The sequence below is a fragment of the Chiloscyllium plagiosum genome, chromosome 11 (assembly GCF_004010195.1).
Source record: "Chiloscyllium plagiosum isolate BGI_BamShark_2017 chromosome 11, ASM401019v2, whole genome shotgun sequence".
Lineage (NCBI taxonomy): Eukaryota > Metazoa > Chordata > Chondrichthyes > Orectolobiformes > Hemiscylliidae > Chiloscyllium > Chiloscyllium plagiosum.
This window is the reverse complement of record NC_057720.1, coordinates 62,743,949-62,762,391: the sequence shown is the minus strand read 5'-3', so window position 1 is coordinate 62,762,391 and position 18,443 is coordinate 62,743,949. Positions and strand designations below refer to the sequence as shown.

At 41.1% G+C, this 18,443-nt stretch overlaps 1 protein-coding gene across 1 annotated transcript in view; it reads left to right on the top strand.

The window, feature by feature from the left end:
* Positions 1–5,092: 5,092 nt before the first annotated feature.
* The window catches only part of lamc1 (laminin, gamma 1), a 315,576-nt gene continuing 302,225 nt past the window's right edge, over positions 5,093–18,443 (top strand). The window contains exon 1 of the mRNA XM_043699529.1: positions 5,093–6,183. Within this exon, the coding sequence (XP_043555464.1) occupies positions 5,739–6,183 (445 nt within the window). The 5' untranslated portion in view covers positions 5,093–5,738. The remainder of the gene's footprint in view (positions 6,184–18,443) is intronic.

Sequence of the window (18,443 nt, the reverse complement as noted above, 5' to 3'; positions counted from 1 at the left end):
ATTGGCTAGGCCACTTTTGGAATATTGTGTGCAATTCTGGTCTCCCTCCTATAGAAGGATGTTGTGAAACTTGAAAGGGTTCAGAAACAAAATTAAAAGGATGTTGCCAGGGTTGGAGGGTTTGAGCTATGGGAGATGCTGAATAGGCTGGGGCTGTTTTCCCTGGAGTGTGGGAGGCTGAGGGGTGACCTTATGGAGGTTTATAAAATCATGAGAGGATTGGACAGGGTAAACAGATAAGGTATTTTCCCTGGGTTGGGAGAGTCCAGAACTAAAGGGCATAAGTTTAAGGTGAGAGGGGAAAGATTTAAAAGGGACCTAAGCAGAAACCTTTTCATACTAAGGGTTGTGTGTGTATGGCATGAGCTGCCAGAGGAAGTGGTGGATGCTGGAACAATTACAACATTTAAAAGGCATCTGAATGAGTATATGAATAGGAAGGGTTTAGAGGAATATAGATGGGCCAAGTGCTGGCAAATGCCACTGGATTAATTTAGGATATCTGGTTAGCATGGATGAGTTGGACTGAAGAATCTGTTTCTGTCTTATACATCTCTCTGACTCAATACTTCATATTTTCTTATAAAACTGTTCAGAGTTGGTATGACACGCTTCTGGAGCAAGTTGGACTTGAAAAACGGCCTTCTGGCCCAGAGGTAGGACATTATCACTGTGTTACAAGAGCCCTTTGGGACTGCTTTAAATATTTTCATATTCAACCTGCTCAAAGATTTTATTACACACCGTTAGGGCAGGTGGAACTTGAATCTGTGCCCTTTTTGTTTTTTTACTGTATCCAGAAATGTTATCACATTTTTTAAATCTAATAACCACCACATTAACCACCTGTAGAGCCAGTTAGAAGTTTACATGCAAAGCCCAATGTAGGCAATGCAACCGAGTCTGCTTTTTTAATATCTGAAAGTGGTATTGCATGCAACTGAATTACATTCCCACCACCAAATCACCTGATTTGCTTTTCATTTCTGACATTAACACACCACCAGTAATCATCCTTGCAGCCAATTAGAGGTTTACATGCGAAGCTCAATGTGAGCAATGCGACCCATCAAAAATGGGGGGAGGGGGGTTGGTAAGGAGAGCAGAAGGGCTTAAAACAAAATGGTGTTGGAGGGGGAAATAAAGCACTGTATCCCCAATGGTACACACCTCTCTCTAAAGGCATCTCCAGTTTTGAGGAAGGGTCATGCGACCTGAAATGCTAACTCTGATTTCTCTCCACAGATGCTGCCAGACCTGCTGAACGTTTTTAACAATGTCTATTTTTCTCTCGAGAGCTTCGAGAGCATTGGTGGGCACTGTGCGCTCCTTTTCTTATAATACCTAGGCATGAATGTAACTGGGGAAGAGAGGCAGACAGTTTGAATCTGCATTAGTTATTTTGTGTTTTAATTATCACTGGGTGTGTTTTATTATTTTCTAAACAAATTGTCCAGCTATCATACACCCCTGGACCAGATAGGACTTAACCTGAATCTCCTGGCAAGGGTCGGGACTCTATCACTGCATCATGAGAACCCCTCTGGCGTCTGCTTTTTTTTTGCATTTGTTTTTTTTTAATCTACCAAGAAATGTTATCACATAGAACCGATGGTTTTCCCATCACCCTTTTACCATAACTTTTTATTGTCACTATTAACTATAGGGGGTGGCTTGGTGGCTAGTGATTAGCACCAGGAACTCAGGTTGATTCCAGCCTCTGGCAACTGTGTGTGTGGAGTTTACACATTCTCCCCGTGTCCGTGTAAGTTTCCTCCCATTGTTCAAAGATGTGCAGGTTGGGTGGATTGGCCATGCTAAATTGCCCATAGTGTCCAGGGATGTGTAGCCTAGATGAATTAGCCATGGGAAATGCAGGATTACAGGGATAGGGTGGGGATGTTGGGTCTGTGTGGGATGCTTTTCGGAGGATCATTATCCATTCAATGGGCTGAATGGTCTGCTTCCACACTGTATAATTTTATGATTCTATGATTAACTAACCCCAGCAAATCACCAATGCAGAAATTTAGAAATCTGCATGCAAAGCCCATTGAAAGTGAAGGGGTCACGGGAAAGCAGAAAGCGCTAAATCAAAATGAACTTAGAGAGGGAAATAAAGCACTGTATCTCTGCAGTGCCCACCCCTCTGTAAAGGCATTGAGGGCATTAATGGACACCACATGCTCCCTCTTTAGTGACATTTGGGCACAGGGCAGACAGTTTGGGTCTAATTTGTTTCTTTGAGAAATGTTACTACACAACTCTGGAGCAGGTGGGACTTGAACCTATGCCTCTCAGACCAGAGGTAGGGACACTATCACAAGGAGGGGCTCCTCTTTCCCTTTTTCTGCTTTTGTTCTCTTTTTCCCCAAATTACCCACGGTTATGTTCTTGCATTAAAGTGAGGTGGATAAATGAAGACATCATTATGAATAGCTAGGGTTTGGCATTGCGTGTTACTAAGAGATGTCATACTCAACAAGTTCCGTGAGGAGTTTAATCAGTGACTCCCCATGGGCCTTGTATGCATTATCACAACTTGAAAGTATTTTGGAAACATAGACCATTTTCACTTAAAAGATATGAGCTTGAAGTGCCATAATCAAGAAGGCTACATACCAGGAATGGAGAACAGAATAAGATTGGATTGCTTTGCATCAGCCAGCATGGCCACAATGGATTGAATGGTCTCCTATGATGTAAACTTGTTATTTTTCTATGTACATATACCACTTTATTGAGAAAGTATGAACAATCTGGTAGATCTATGTTAATCCATTGACCACACCATCCTTCTCCAATGACTCTCTACTATCTTCCAGCTGATTGGGGCTGCTCTCACCTGCTGAAAAGTGCCAGGGTTATGTTTACATTCCAAGATGATTCTAACTCATTTTGGCAGGTAAGGACAGCATTCAGTACTGCTTTATGTGGTGCATTTTGGGCAAGCAACAAAGTTGCAGCCACACAGCATGTCATTTCTTATTTTCTGAGAGGGTTGAGACGGGATATGAATTGTGGTAATTCAAATATGGAGCTATTCTTGAACTGGCCACTAGGAGTTGCCATTCCAAATACTGTATGCTCTTTTAAATTGAACAATAATGGTTTAGACAGCCCCAAGTGGGGCACTGTAAAAAGAAACCAAAATATTAACAGAAACTTACTGATGACAACAAAAGCCTATGGTACCTAAATAGTAATTTCGCAGGGGTGGTGATACACTCCAGCGTCTGCGAACTGATTACTAAAGGCTGTACTGTGCCAGTGAACTCTGTTTGTTCTCTCTATGAACACCTGAGTACAGACATAACCATGGAAGAGAAGCAGACAATCAGATGTTACAATCACAGCATGCTGCCTGTAGCTATTGATGGTCACATTGGCTAGGTCAGAAATGGGCCTAATGTTCCAGATCTATATTTATACTGTTTCTTTAGTTTTGATTGCTGACTTAAGTACATTACCTTAGTTGGCTGGACAGCTGGTTAGCAATGCTGAGTGATACTAACAACATGGGTTCAATTGCTGTACCAGCTGAGATTACCATGAAAGACTCTCCCCTTGTCCCCTTGGTCTGAGATGCAGTGATTCTCAGGTTAAACCATCACCAGTCACTTCTCTCTCTCTCTCTCTCTCACACTCACTCTCCTCCCCAATAAGTGCACATCAATTGACCTTTTTGTACCCTGCTGTTGACGTGCACTGACAGCTCCAAAATCTTTGTGTCAGGTACAATAATTAGCATGATTCAATTATACACTTAACCAAAATGTTCAGAAAGCTTCTGCTGCAAAATCCCCTTGTGGAAAACTAGTAGAGATGTTATTGCTGATCTGGATCCTGAATCCAGCATTAATTCTGGTCAACAATTTCCATTTGTTTCATGCAAATCAGTTTATTTACATAAAATATGATATTATTTCCAATAGACATTACTGTCATATATATCATGGTATCATTTTAAAACTAGCAAACACACAGCTGATCCTATTAAGGCCAGGCTCTAGTTACTCAGTGCATTCCCTTTTGGCACCAAACTGTCTTCTAGACACCACATTGACCTGTTATATAATGCTTTATACACGCAATCTGTTAAGAACTAAAGTTAATTGATGCAGTTAATTTCCAATTTCACTTCTCAGCAACTAATGTGAGGAGCTCCTGGATTTTTTGACATTGAGACCATCCAATTAATTGCCTCTGCCACATCTCTCACTTACCTTTGCCCACCCAGCCAAAATTCCTGTAAAGTCCCTCCTTCCTCCAATGTAATTAGATCATTCTTTAGTTCCTTATCACCCCTCATGGATTCTTTGAGCTCCTCTTGTCATCAAGACTCAAGACCTGCTCCTTCAACCTGCTCAATTCCAGTTGGCTTTCATAGTAAGTGATTTATTAACTGGTCTCTTTTATCAAATATGCCATTATCATTCCTCATTTTATACTATGGCCCCCATGTACCACTCACACATGAGTGTCCCCAATCATGAATTCCAACCCTCTCACTGAATACTGTCTTTAACTGAACCAAGCTGTTCACAATTTAGGTGTCATATTTATGCTGAGATGTCTTTCAACTAAATATCTAAATTATTACTAAGACAATTTATTTCAACCCCTGTAATACTGAATGAATCCACCTCTGCTGCTGAGTTTCCCCGAGTTACCTTTATTAACTCTAAACTTGTATGATGGAATCCCTTCAGGTTTTTCCACACCCTATTTTTGGAGTATCTAAATCTACAACCCCTCCCAAAAATCATCTTTGCTTCCAATTTTGCCCATTTCTCTTTGTTCCAACACTAGCGGCTAGTAATTCAGCTGAGTTCTTAAATTCTGATTTCGCTCCTGAATTCCCTCCACTCACTTCTTTTCATTAAAGGCGCTCCCTAAATATATGCTCAAGCTTTCGATCAACTCGACCAGTATCTTGTTTGTCCAATTACATTTATGTGCGAATTGCCTGGGGGTGTTTCTCCAATCCAGGCACTTTACGCCTGCATATTGTCGTTGGTGGTCTCCGAAAAGCAGTAAAAAAAATTCAGAATCTCACTAAAACATAATTTCATACTTTCAGTTATTTATTGCTGGCGATTATTCAATTTATATTCCATCTGTAAACCGAGACAAATTCAGGGTAGGGAGAGCTGAAAGATCTTGCAGATCGATTTCATAGTTGGGTAACATTAAACAGGACGATAGGGCATCTAACTATAAACTCTCCTGCAAAACACATCAACGCCATCCTTCAATTGCTGAAAGAAGTAATTGCAATAACCCAAACGACAAACGAATAGGGTTAATCAAAACGCGACGCTTTTATAAAACGAATAGAACATTTTTTTTAGAAGTAGCTTGCGCATCTTAAAAGTACAAATCAACGCACAAGTGTAATATCTGAAGTTTGACTTGATAGGTTTACAGGAGATGGGCACAGTCGCTTAATTTAAGGCAGGAAAGTTATAAATCAGTGGAATACATATATGTATGTGTGTAGCTGTGGGGGGGATGGTTGAAGCGGAGACAGGAAGTTTTCCGGGATAGCTTTGGTCAGTTTACTGACAGTTTCGTATCATTCCAAACTCCCTTGCTCCTATCAGTCTCCCCCTCTATTGGCGGAAGTGGTCACATTTAGTGAGTGTGGTTTTACAGATCCACTCCTTGGTCCCAGATTGCACTGCGAGGGTGTGGACCCTATGCTTTTTGTGTGTGTGTTGTATGTGTGAGTTCTGATGGCGCCGGGAGACTCTGGAACTCGGAAGAAAGGTGTGCCGAGTGAATCGAAGCGTTTCCCGTGTCCGGGCACCATGCGCTGGAGCTTGCGGCTCGCTTTGCTTGCTTGCCTGCTCCTGCAATGCTGGGCAGCCATGGATGAATGCTACGATGAAACTTCACGGGCTCAGCGCTGCATGCCCGAGTTCGTCAATGCCGCTTTCAACGTGACCGTGGTGGCCAGCAACACTTGTGGCTCACCCCCAGAAGAATACTGCGTTCAAACCGGGGTGACAGGGGTCACCAAGTCTTGCCACATTTGCGACTCTAGTGACCCTCGGCTGCACCACGACGCCGTTTATCTGACCGATTACAATAACCAAGCCGATACCACTTGGTGGCAAAGTCAGACGATGCTTTCTGGGATCCAGTACCCTAATTCTATCAGCCTGACTTTGCACTTGGGTGAGTGAGCCTTCAAAGTTTCCCCTAATCTTTCACGTAGCCAACAGTTTTTAGTTCCATTGCATCTTAGGCGAAAGGTGAATTAAACTCCTGGAGCTGTTTTATTTTTGTTACAAAACTTGTAGCAGTTTCCTTTAAAGCTGTCGATTACATTTTTTTAAGCAGTCGATTGGATGATACCTTAAAAATGTTCGGTAAACATACTGTAGCGTAGTTTCTATACAGACAACAACGATCATTGGTAACGTTTGGATTCCCCACCCGTCCAAGTCTTAAGTCCATTTCGCGTTGAAATGGCAATGAAGTGGTATTTAAACGTTACGTTTTAGACCAGTTTTGTTTTCTATTTTTAAAAAGCTAAGATATTGTTGTTGCTTTTTCTTGGGGGGAAAAAAAGTTGTAGCTTGAAGTGGCTAATTGATCGGGGTGGAAGTTTGAAGCGAATGAGAAGATCGGAAGGAATTAATCTGTAATACGTTTAGTTTGGAACGTCCGAAGTGATTTGAGGCTGACACCGTTTTCCCAGATCCCGTAAATGACAATTCTGTGCGATGGGCCGAGCTATCTTCCCGACCAGTTGAGCGAGTGGAGTTAGTGCCCCCAGGATACATTTTAATCAACCTCGCAATTTCAGTCGTCTTCAGCTGCAAAGAAGTGGCTTGGGGGTTGGTTAACACCTACATGAGGTGGCCAAGGGAAAAAAAATGCTGGTTGTGTGTGTTTTTTTTATTCCTTTACTGCTCCAAGATGGCGCAGTTTCGTGAACTCCATTAGGCAGCGAGTTTTAGCCGTAGTCAGATGTGGATGGGAAGAAGGGAGCACAAGCCCGTCCGATAGGACGAGCCGGGACAGGACACACGGGAGAGGTCGCTGGCATTTTATTCATGGGAGTGCCAATTGATTGCGCTTTGCATTTTAATGAGAACGGCATTGATCAGAGGAAGTTGCAACGAGAGGGGAGGGGGGATTTTACCTTCCGAAAACAGTGAGCGATGCATTTGCCTTTGGGTAAATGCGAGCACCGCAATATCTGAAGTTTGACTTAGTATGGTTTAACAGGAGATGGGCACAGTCGCTTAGTTTTCAGCCTCTTGCTGGTGGTTGTGCACTTTCCCAGGAGCCGTCTCCCTTTACTGCAAACTTAAGTTCGATTTGACAGATTATTCCTTTTGCATGGATTTGATTTCTGCGAAATGCGCTAGCTGTGAATTTCTGTTTTCTCGCTTTCCTCGCAGTTTTACAACAAGGACTAAATTGAGTTTATGTGCAGACATCTGTTACGGAAACATAATTTTACATTTCGCAATTTAAAAATGGAGAAATGGAAAATGTTCTGTTTGTAGTCTAACCTGACTGGAGTAGGTGGGATGTGTTAAAAGAGATAATTACCTGTTAAGAACACAGTGGGTTCACAGGAAGCTGTCTGCATTCAGGCAGCGGTTTTATTGTACCGTTTGCAATTAACTTTTAATTCCTGTGGTGAAACAACAACTAACGCTTTAAACAAATGGGATAAATTTAGGATGTTCAATAGTGGATAAATGAGAAATCGTGCAATGTTCTAGGAGAGCTAAATATACTCTTTATTGATGGGGGTGGTGATAGGGATCGTGTAATTCAGCTAATTCACTAATTACAAAATTGTGTTATTAAGCTCTGCTAAGCAGACGTTGCATTTCACTTTGTCCTTTGTAATCATACTGTGACTAGTGCACATATTTTAAAAAGTGGACTGATTGCTTCATGTATCACACCATTCTATTTCATGTACCCTCAGCTTCTGGATTTTAAAAATTTGCCACTCCAATCTTTTTCTGGCGTTTTCTTTGAAAGCAAATGGTGATTGGATTATATAGAAATAGACAATGAATACCTGGAATGAAGGAAATAATTTGGTATGTGTGAGGCAAACTATACAGTACAGTAAGAGAGTAATGGCTAGGGTACCCAAGAGCATGATTCAATTAGATTCCCTACAGTGCGGAAACAACTAGTCCACACTGACCCTCTGAAGAGTAACCCACCCAGACCCATTTCCCTTTGACTAATGCACCTAACACTATGGGCAATTTAGCATAACCAAATCACCTGACCTTCACATCTTTGGAATGTGGAAGAAAACCAGAGCATCTGGAGGAAACCCACGCCGACAAGAAGAGAATGTGCAAACTCCACCCAGACAGTTGTCCAAGGCTGGAATTGAACCTGGGACCCTGGTGCTGAGAGGCAACAGTGATAACCACTGAGCCACCATGCCGCCCTAATTCTTGAAGAAAATTGGGAATAGAATCAATTGGGCATCTCTGATTTTTAACATGCAGGAAAATAATGTTAAGATTCAGAAAAATGTTAAGAAAAATGATTAGTATTGAGGCTTAAGAAACCCTTATTGCTTAAAAACTAGCTTTAATAAATGTGAAAATTATACATGAACAGTTGAAAATTAAGCCTGATTATGGAGTTTAACTTTAAATTAGATATTTATTTCAGCTGTATTGACTACTTGCAATGTTTTGACTAGTTTGCCCTGTTGAAAGCAAGAAATGAATGGCTTTGATGCCATATTATTTTGAGGTCAGTTACTGTAGTTTTGGAGGAACATCTTCATTTCATTTGCTAGATTCTCTTAAGTTCTTTGCCTCCATATTGGACTTGCAAATATTGCAGCTCTTGGGAAAGTCAGCATTCCCCAGTTATCAGCTCAGTACCCTTCCTGCCAAATCTTACTTGATTCCTCCTCCCACACACTCTGCCAAACTTAGCTCTGCAGTTGGTAGATAGCAGTGATTCTAAAATTTCTAAACTATTTTCTGGTTAGTTAAGTAACAACAGATTTACTGAGTGACTGATGTTTGTTTGACAAATGAGCTATGTGTATAAAATAGATCTGTTGCTGTACAAGTTACTAAAGGTACACTCAGACAAAACAGGTCATGGAAATTCAAAAACTCCTTCAGGTTCCATAAATGTGCTTTATTCAGTTTTGTTTTATTACAGCAGTGACTGCACAAGTCAGGATTCTTTTTGAAGCATTTCAGATGTTGCAGTTGGTGAATTTTAAGTGCCCTGTTTATCTGTAGGTATAATAATGTTTAGCAGAAGTTTATATTAGGGAAATACAGTACTAAGAAGTCACTGTCTTTTAATTCAAGCCATTTTAGACAGCATATTATGCACCATTACATTATTATGTTCAGCATGGACTAGTTGGACCGAAGAGTCTGTTTTTGTGTTGTCTGACTGTGTGTGGACCTTTTTGTTTGCAGTTCTGGTAGGAATCTGGGTTGTTCACTCAAATTTATGACTATTTGAAAGTTGATTTATTCCTTGATGTGGTTCTGTAGCATTTGATTTAAATTTATGCACTTACTATGGTTATGATCAGAAGTAATATTGTTTGGTTAAAAAAATGGAATTTCATTTGTAAGCATTTACTCTTAAACAAAAAATAGACATCTTCATTGCTGGAAGCACAGAGAACACCTCTAAAAATTGGCAAATAACTTTTGTTTTCTTTCTATATAAAGGACTTTTTTTTAACTAGGTTAAATAGACATCTGAACATGTGATCATCAATATTGGAGCAAATTAAAATTGGGGATGCACAAAAAGCTGGATTTATAGGATCACAGTTAAAAGTCAGAAAGAGACTAACAATTGTGTACCTTTTTTAATGACAAAAAATCAAAACCAGTTAAGTACTTTTGCAGTCACTGTAATGCTGGAAACATGGCAACCAATTTATATGCAACATATTTGTATTGACTAGGACAATAAAAACTGAAAATGGTGGATTGCTGTTTTAGAACATAAGACTAGGAATTGATTAAGCCCCTGGAGCCTACTCTGCCATTCAGGGCATCATGGCTGATCTCACCTCTGCCTCCACTTTCCAGTCTATTCTCCAAAACCCTACAACTCATAACTAATTAAAAATCTGTCTATCTCCTTAAATTTTCTCAATGTCCCTGTAGGGTGGCACAATGGCTCAGTGGTTAGCACTGCTGCCACACATTGTCAGGGACCTGGGTTCAATTCCAGCCTTGGGCAACTATCTGTGTGGAGTTTGCATATTCTCCCCGTGTCTGCATGGGTTTCCTTCGGGTGTTCTGGTTTCCTCCTACATTCCAAATGATGTGCAGGTCAGGTGAATAGGTCAAGCTAAATTGCCCATAATGTTAGGTGCATTAGTCAGGGGTATTGAGCCTGGGTGGGTTACTCTTTGGAGGGTCATTGTGGACTTGCTGGGTTGAAGGGCCTGTTCCACACTGTAGGGAATCTAATCTAATCTCAGTTCATTCAGTACAAGCAGTATATTGAAAATTACAAGTGTACTCTACTATTGAGTCTTAGTTAAAGTTTTCTTGCTGAAAGTATGATTATCCAGTACAATTTGTGAAGTAACAACAACCTATTTGTATAAAGCCATCAAAGTAAAAATGTGATAAGGACATTGGAAATGCTTCAGGAATATCCTCAAAGATCTCACTAACTCGTGGGAGTCGCTGACAAAAATGGAGGAAGCATCGAGAGGCATGTGGGGAATGTACAGAGGTTCGAAGACATGAGAGCGTACATATCCCCATGCAACTCGCCTACCAAAGCCTTTTAATGCTGCTTCAAATTCACATGTGGGATGATCTGCAGGTGACTCATTGGACATTCTAGCCATCCTGGAACCGATTTGAACCGGAATGGAATCAATTAATCTTCAATTCCAATGGACTGCCTAAGAAGAAAAATTTGACATATTAAGGTCCTCTTATGTGAGTGTTATAAAGTAAATGACACTTTGAAAAATTTGATCAGATGACCAAAAACTTAGTCAAAGACATTGCCTTTAAGTCAACCCTTAAAGCTTAAGAGCTATGGATCATGGAATGGTTACAGTACTGAAAGAGACCATTTGGCTCATTATCTCTGAGAACATCCCAGCTAGTTCAATGCCTATTTTTTCTATGTACATATGCAAATCATTACTCTTCAGATAGTTGTGCAATTTCCTTTTGATAGCCACAATTGTATCTACTACTATATCACACTAATAGGTACTGCATTCCAGAGTCACTTAGTACTTTATTGTTACATATATTTATGAAAATACACTTTTTGTTCCAACCATAGCTGCTTGATTTCATAAGTGGCTATGGGACGTCACCTTATTCCACAGCCACCAAAGCTGACCTTCAGGCCACAACAGCACACTGAAGTAGTCCCCACCATGGCGGTCTGGGCTTGGAATGCTGCCTCTGCCATCTCATTTCCACCCATACTCTAGCTGCCACTATTGCCAGGATAATGTCCCAATTCTTGAGGATTGAAGCCCATCTTAACTTCCAAGGACCAATGCAGCGTCCAAGTTAACTTCTGAGGATTGGAGGACAGGATAAAAGCAAAACAGAAAGCAAAGGGCTGTGGGAAGCCAGAGAATTTGGAAGACTACAAAGACCAATAGAGGACAACAAAGAAAGAAATAAGGAGGGAGAAAAGTAAATGTGGGGGTAAGCTAACCAGCAATATTAGGAAAAGTTGCAGGAGTTTCTTTAAATTTATAAAGGGCAAAAGTGGTTACTGGGCTGCTGGAAATGATGCTGGTGAAGTAGTAATGGTGGACAAAGAAATGGCTAAGGAACTGAATAAGTACATTGTATCTGTCTTCACCAATGGAAGACATGAGTAACCTCCCAAAAATTCAAGAGTCGGGGGCCACAGATGAGTATGGTTGCCATCACCAGCAGATACGAGGAAAAACTGAAAGATCTGAAAGTGGATAAATGACCTCGATCAGATGGGCTACAGCCTAAAATTCTGAAGGAGGTAGCTGAAGAGATAATGAAGGCATTAGTAGTGATCATTTTGGTATCATTGGAGTTAGGGAGGGTCCCAGAGAACTGGAAAATTGCTAGTGTAATTTCCCCCTGCCCCATTTAAGAAAGCAATAAGGCAAAAGACTGGAAATTATAGGCAAATTATCCTGACCTTAGTAAGATTTGAGTCCATTGTGAAGGATGAGATTTCTGAAGTGGATGGTAAAATAGGGCAAAGTCAGCGTGGTTTCATCGAGAGGAGGTAACGAGCAAATTAGAGCTAATTGGATGTTATCTGTCTGGATTTCCAGAAGGCCTATGATAAGGTGCTGCAAAGGAGACTGCTGAGTAAGATAAGGGCCTGTGGTGTTATTGACATGGATAGAATGGCCAAGAGTGGGACTAAAAAGGTCTTTCCCAAGATGGAAGCTGGTGACTAGTGGTCAGTATTGGGGCCAAAATGTTTTACTTGACCTAGATGAAGGAACTGGGTCATTCTAGCTAAGATGATACAAAGATCGGTAGAGGGGCAGGTCGTATTGAGGTGGTGATGAGGCTGCAGAAAGATTTTAGACAGTTTAGGAGAGTGGGCAAAGTAGTGACAGATGAAATACAACATGGGTAAATGTATGGTCATGTACTTTAGTAAAAGGAAAAGACTATTTCCTAAATGGTGAGAAAATTCAGAAATCTGAAATGCGAAGAGACTAGTCCAGGTTTCTCTCAAACTTGCAGATTGAGTTGATAGTTAGGAAGGCAAATGCAGTGTTGTCTTTTTATCTTGAAAGGACTTGAATATAAAAGCAGGGATGTACTTCTGCTTTATAAGGCTCAGGTCAGACCATATTTAGAATATTGGGTGCTATTTTGGGCCCCATATCTCAGGCAGGATGTGTTGGCCTTGAAATGGGTCCAGAGGAGGCTCAGGAGAGTGATCCTAGGAATGAAAGGCTTAATGTATGATGAATGTTTAAGGACTCTGGGACTATAGTCAATAGAGTTTTTAGAAGGATGAAGCGTGGGGGTGGGGTGGAATCTGATTGAAACTTACAAATACTGAAAGGCCTGGACAGAGTGGACATTGGGAATATGTTTCCATTAGCAGGAGAGACCGAGGACCCTTTAGAATGGAGATACATCTTTTAGCCAGAGAACAGTGAATCTGTGGAATTCACTGCCAGAGAAGGCTGTGGAGGCCAGGTCATTTTATGTTTCAAACCAAGAGATAAGTTCTTGATTGCCTAGGGAATCAGAGGTTGCTGGAGAAAGTGGGAAAATGACAGAGCAGACTTGAACGGGTTGAATGGTCTGATTTCAGCTCCTATGTCTTATGGATCGTTCAGTCCACTGTTGCAAACACCACTGAAACATGAAAGAAGAACCAAACCCAATTTATCAATGCTAGAGCTATTGCTCAAGCTGTCACGACCATGGCCACCAAGGAACTGATCTGATTTGTTGCTCAACAGCTGCCCACGGGCCCCCTCCACCGCAGCTATAGAAGGAAGAAAAGATGCAGAATAAAGAACTTTTCCTCATCTTGCTTTGCTTCTTTGGCTACCACTTTAAATTGGCACTTCTAGTTTTTGATCTATCAATGAAAACAGTTTCTTTATCCACTCTGCTCAGGTCCTGATTAACAGCTGTATCAATCCTCCTGAAGAGCTTCTCTTCATTTTAAAAGAAACAATTCTAGCTTCTCAAATCCATCCACTTAAATATTCTCATCTGTGAAAAAGTTCTTCTAAATTTTTTCCCATCCTCCCTTAAGTGTGATGCTTAGAATTGGAGTCAAGAGTGTGGTGCGAGAAAAGCACAGCAGGTCAGGCAGCATCCGAGAAGCAAGAACATCAATGTTTTAAGTAAAAACACCCTGATGAAGGGCTTTTGCGTTTTTAAACAAAAACCCTCTGCTCCTCGGATGCTGCCTGTTCTGCTGTACTTTTCAAGCACCCCACACTCTATTCTAATCTCCAGCATCTGGATTTCTCACTTTTGTCTGCTTGGAATTGGACTCCAGCCAACATAAAGCAGTGTTTAATTAAAGGTACACCAAACATTCTTATGTGCTCTATTTCTATATAAAGAAGTCCAAGATCCCCTATGTGCCTTTTTAACCACTTAGATCATCTGCTCCTGCATGCCCTTTTTAATTTGTACTCTATTTTATGTTGCCTCTTCTGATCAAATGGATTGCATGAAACTTCTCTGCATTAAATTTCAACTCTGTGTCATTTCACCAGACTGACTGCATCCCTTTGAAGTCTATGACAATCCTCAATATTATTTACAATACTTCCAAGTTTTGTGGTGATGTGCAAGTTTTGAAATTGTGCCCTATACAAATATGTCTAGGTCAACAATATTGATCAAGAAAACCAATAGTTCTAGTGTCAACTCACGAAACTGTTGTTATCAATCTGAAAAACGGTCATTCACTGCTGCTTGCTGTTCCATGGCTAACTTCATATACAAGCTTTAACCTACCCATTCTATGGGGCTCAGCTTTGCTGATACATTTGTTATGTGATACTTTTATCAAATGCCTTTTGAAACTCCATTTACACCACATCAGTCTCTTGTCTCTCATCAACCCTCTTGGTTACTCTTTTAAAAAAAGAACTTGAGGGCCAATTGTGTTTAGCTAACTTAATAAGTCTTTGGCATTCTTTAATCCATATATCTCCAACTGATTTAATTTTGAGCCAAAATATTGTTTATGATTGCCTTTCAGTAGTAGCTTCCTATTCATGTATTCATAATCTCAAATCGCTGATAAGAAAATTAACAGAAAAACAGAATCTTCCTTCATGGAGTCAGTTATGCATGGTAAACAAGTTGGCTCTATTTTGGCAACAGTAGCATTAGGGGAGAGAAGGAAAGGCATGTTAACTGGCTGTTATTCCTTATATTCTTCAGCAGATTACATTGTGTTGTAACATTGTGAATACTGAGGACAACCAAAGACTCTTCATCTTCGACTCGTCACCTATTAAGTAGATACAATCTAGATGAATCCCTGTTTTACATAGGAGAAATTACTTTAAAATCCCTAATCATGATGCAAGTATGTTAGCGTTTCAGCCCTTTTGGCAGGCTGTCAGGTTATTGTTTGTGGGAATTGGTTAACTAATTGCTACTGAGTCAATAGACAGTATTTTGCCCAGATCATTATACTAATTCTATTGAACTAGAACTGGAATAGAAAAGTTTGAGTTTAATTCCAGTTTGATATATTGGATTCATAGGCTGTTTTTTTCTTTGATTGGAGCAATGTCACGTTTTTGGTCTAGGTTTTTAATGTAGTGCCTATTAACAATAAAATTCACTTTGCAGATGCATTACAGTGCAGTACAGACCCTTTGGCCCTCGATGTTGCGCCAACCTGTGGAACCTATCTGAAGCCCGTCTAACCTACACTATTCTACTCCCATCCATATGCTTATTCAATGACCATTAAAATGCCCTTAAAGTTGGCGAGTCTACTAATGTGGAGAAAGTGAGGTCTGCAGATGCTGGAGATCAGAGATGGAAATGTGTTGCTGGAAAAGCGCAGCAGGTCAGGCAGCAACTAGGGAACAGGAGAATCGACGTTTCGGGCATTAGCCCTTCTTCATTCCTGAAGAAGGGCTAATGCCCGAAACGTCGATTCTCCTGTTCCCTAAATGCTGCCTGTCCTGCTGCGCTTTTCCAGCAACACATTTCCATCTCGAGTCTACTAATGTGGCAGGCAGTGCATTCCACGCCCCTACCACTGAGTAAAGAAACTGCCTCTGACATCTGTCCTATATCTATCATCCCTCAGTTTAAAGCAATGTTCCCTCTTGCTAGCCATCGCCATCTGAGCAAAAAGACTCTCCCTGTCCATCCTATCTAACCCTCTGATTATCTTATGTCTCAATTAATTTGCATCTCGCCCTTCTCTCTATTGAAAATAGCCTCAAGTCCCTCAGCCTTTCCTCGTATGTCCTTCCCTCTGTATCAGGAAACATCCAAGCAAATCTCCTCTGAACCCTTCCTATAATGCGGTGACCAGAACTGTATGCAATGCTCCAAATGTGGCCACACCAGAGTTTTGTACAGCTGCAGCTTGGTCTCGTGGTTCCGAAACTCAACTCGATTTCTCTACCAATAAAAGCTAACAAACCTTATGTCGTCTTAAACACCCTATCAACCTGGTTGGTAACTTTTAAGCATCAATGTACCTTGACACTGAGATCTCTCTGCTCATCTACACTACCAAGAATCTTAGTAGTGCATTAGCCCAGTACTCTGCATTTTTTGTTACTCCTTCCAAAGTGAATCACCTCACATTTTCCCACATTAATCTTCATTTGCCACCTCTCAGCCCAGCTCTGCAGCTTATCTATGTCTCTCTGTAACCTACAACACTCTTCATCATTATCCACAACTCTATCGACCTTGGTGTCATCCACAAATTTACCAACCCATCCTTCTAAACCCTCCTCCAGGTCATTTATATAAATGACAAACAACAGGACCCAAAACAGGTCCTTGCGGTACCCCTCTAGTAACAACTCCAGGATGAATATTTCCCATCAACCACCACCCTCTGTCTTTCAGCTAGCCAATTTCTGATCCAAACTACTAAATCACCCTCAATCCCATGCTTCCGTATTTTGTGCAATAGCCTTCCTGAAATGCCTTCCTGAAATCCATATACAGAGGAACCTCTATGATCCGAAGGAGATCTCAAGGCCCTGATGGAAACATTATATCAAAGGTTTTTCCAACGCTGATCGCACCTTTTGTTTACAATGATTAAAAACGAAATTGGCTTACTGAAATACTACCAAGAACAGTCCTGGACATCAATGGGAGCCCAGGCACCATCTCCAAATGACCGTGCTCTCTCTCTCGCGCGCTCTCCCACGCTTCTGCCTGGAGTTCTACGCAGGGGTGTACCCTAAACCCTCCTTCCCCAGATAATCTCTCCAACATTTTCCTGTACAGAGCAAAGGTGGAACTTGACGAAAATTTGCAGTAAAAAGTTGTGTGTGTGTTTGCTATTTGGAGACCCACCCACCAAGGCAGCAGCAGTCTTACTGTTGGTGTCCAGTCTGGTTGTCCCTGATTGAGAAGCGGGGTTTGGGGGCAGATGGGGGTGGGGGCACGGGGTTGGATGGTGGAGGCAGAGTGAATGGTAGGTGGGGGCAGCAGTGTGAGGAAAAAGGAAACCAGCAAACTCCGAGCCCCAGAGGAGAGGTATTGAATTGATTAATTGAATAATCAATTATCCGAACAAGAGTGCCCAGCTATTTCATTTGTATAATTGAAATTCCTTTGTACACCACATCAACTGCTTTACCCTTATTCACCTGTTTGGTCACCTTCTCAAAGAATTCAAGGTTGGTGAGGCACGACCTACTCTTCGCCTCTGTGTTAACTATTCCTGATCAATTTATTCCTCTCTAGATGATAAATACTATCTCTTCTAACCCTTTCCAATACTTTTTACCCACAACTGAAGTAAGGCTCACAGGTCTAAAATTTCCAGGGTTGTCTCTACTCTCCTTCTTGAACAAGGAACCAATATTTTCTATCCTCCAGTCTTCTGGCACTATTCCTGTAGACAATGGCGACATAAAGATCAAAGCCAAAGACTTGGTGATCTCTTCCCTGGCTTCGCACAGAATTCTAGGATAAATCCTATCCACCTCAGGGAATTTATTTATTTTCACGCTTCCCAGAATTGCTAACACCACCTCCTTATGTAACTTAATCCCATCTAGTCCAGTAGCCTGTAACTCTGTATTCTCTTTGACCACGTTGTCTTTTTCTAGTGTGAATACAGATGAAAAGTATTCATTTAGCGTTTTCCCCTATCTCCATGGACTCCATGCATAATTTCCCACTACTATGAATGATTGGCCCTAATCTTACTCTAGTCATTCTTTTATTCCTGATATAACTATTAGAAACCTTGGGGTTTTCCTTGATCCTATCCGCCAATGACTTTTCATGACTCCTCCTAGCTCTTAGCTCTTCTTAGCTCTTTCTTTAGGTCTTTCCTGGCTAATTTGTAACTCTCAAGTGCCTTGACTGAAGCATCATGTCTCAAGCTAACATAAACTGCATTCTTCCTCTTGACAAGAGATTCAACTTCTTTAATAAACCACGGCTCCTGCGCTGACTGGCATATACTTATCAAGGACCCGCAGTAGCTGGTCCTTGAATAAGCTCCACATTTCAGTAGTTTCCTTCCCCATCCTGTGTGTCCTAAGTCTTGCCTAATAACCTTGTAATTGCCTAACCCCAGCTATAAATTTTGCCATGCAGTATAAATACCACAACATGACATACCTATCTCTTTCAATCACTAAAGTAAACATAATCGAATTGTGGTCATTATCACCAAAGTGCTCACCTACCTTCACATCTAATGCCTGGCAGGGTTCATTACCCAGTACCAAATCTAATGTGGCCTAGTTA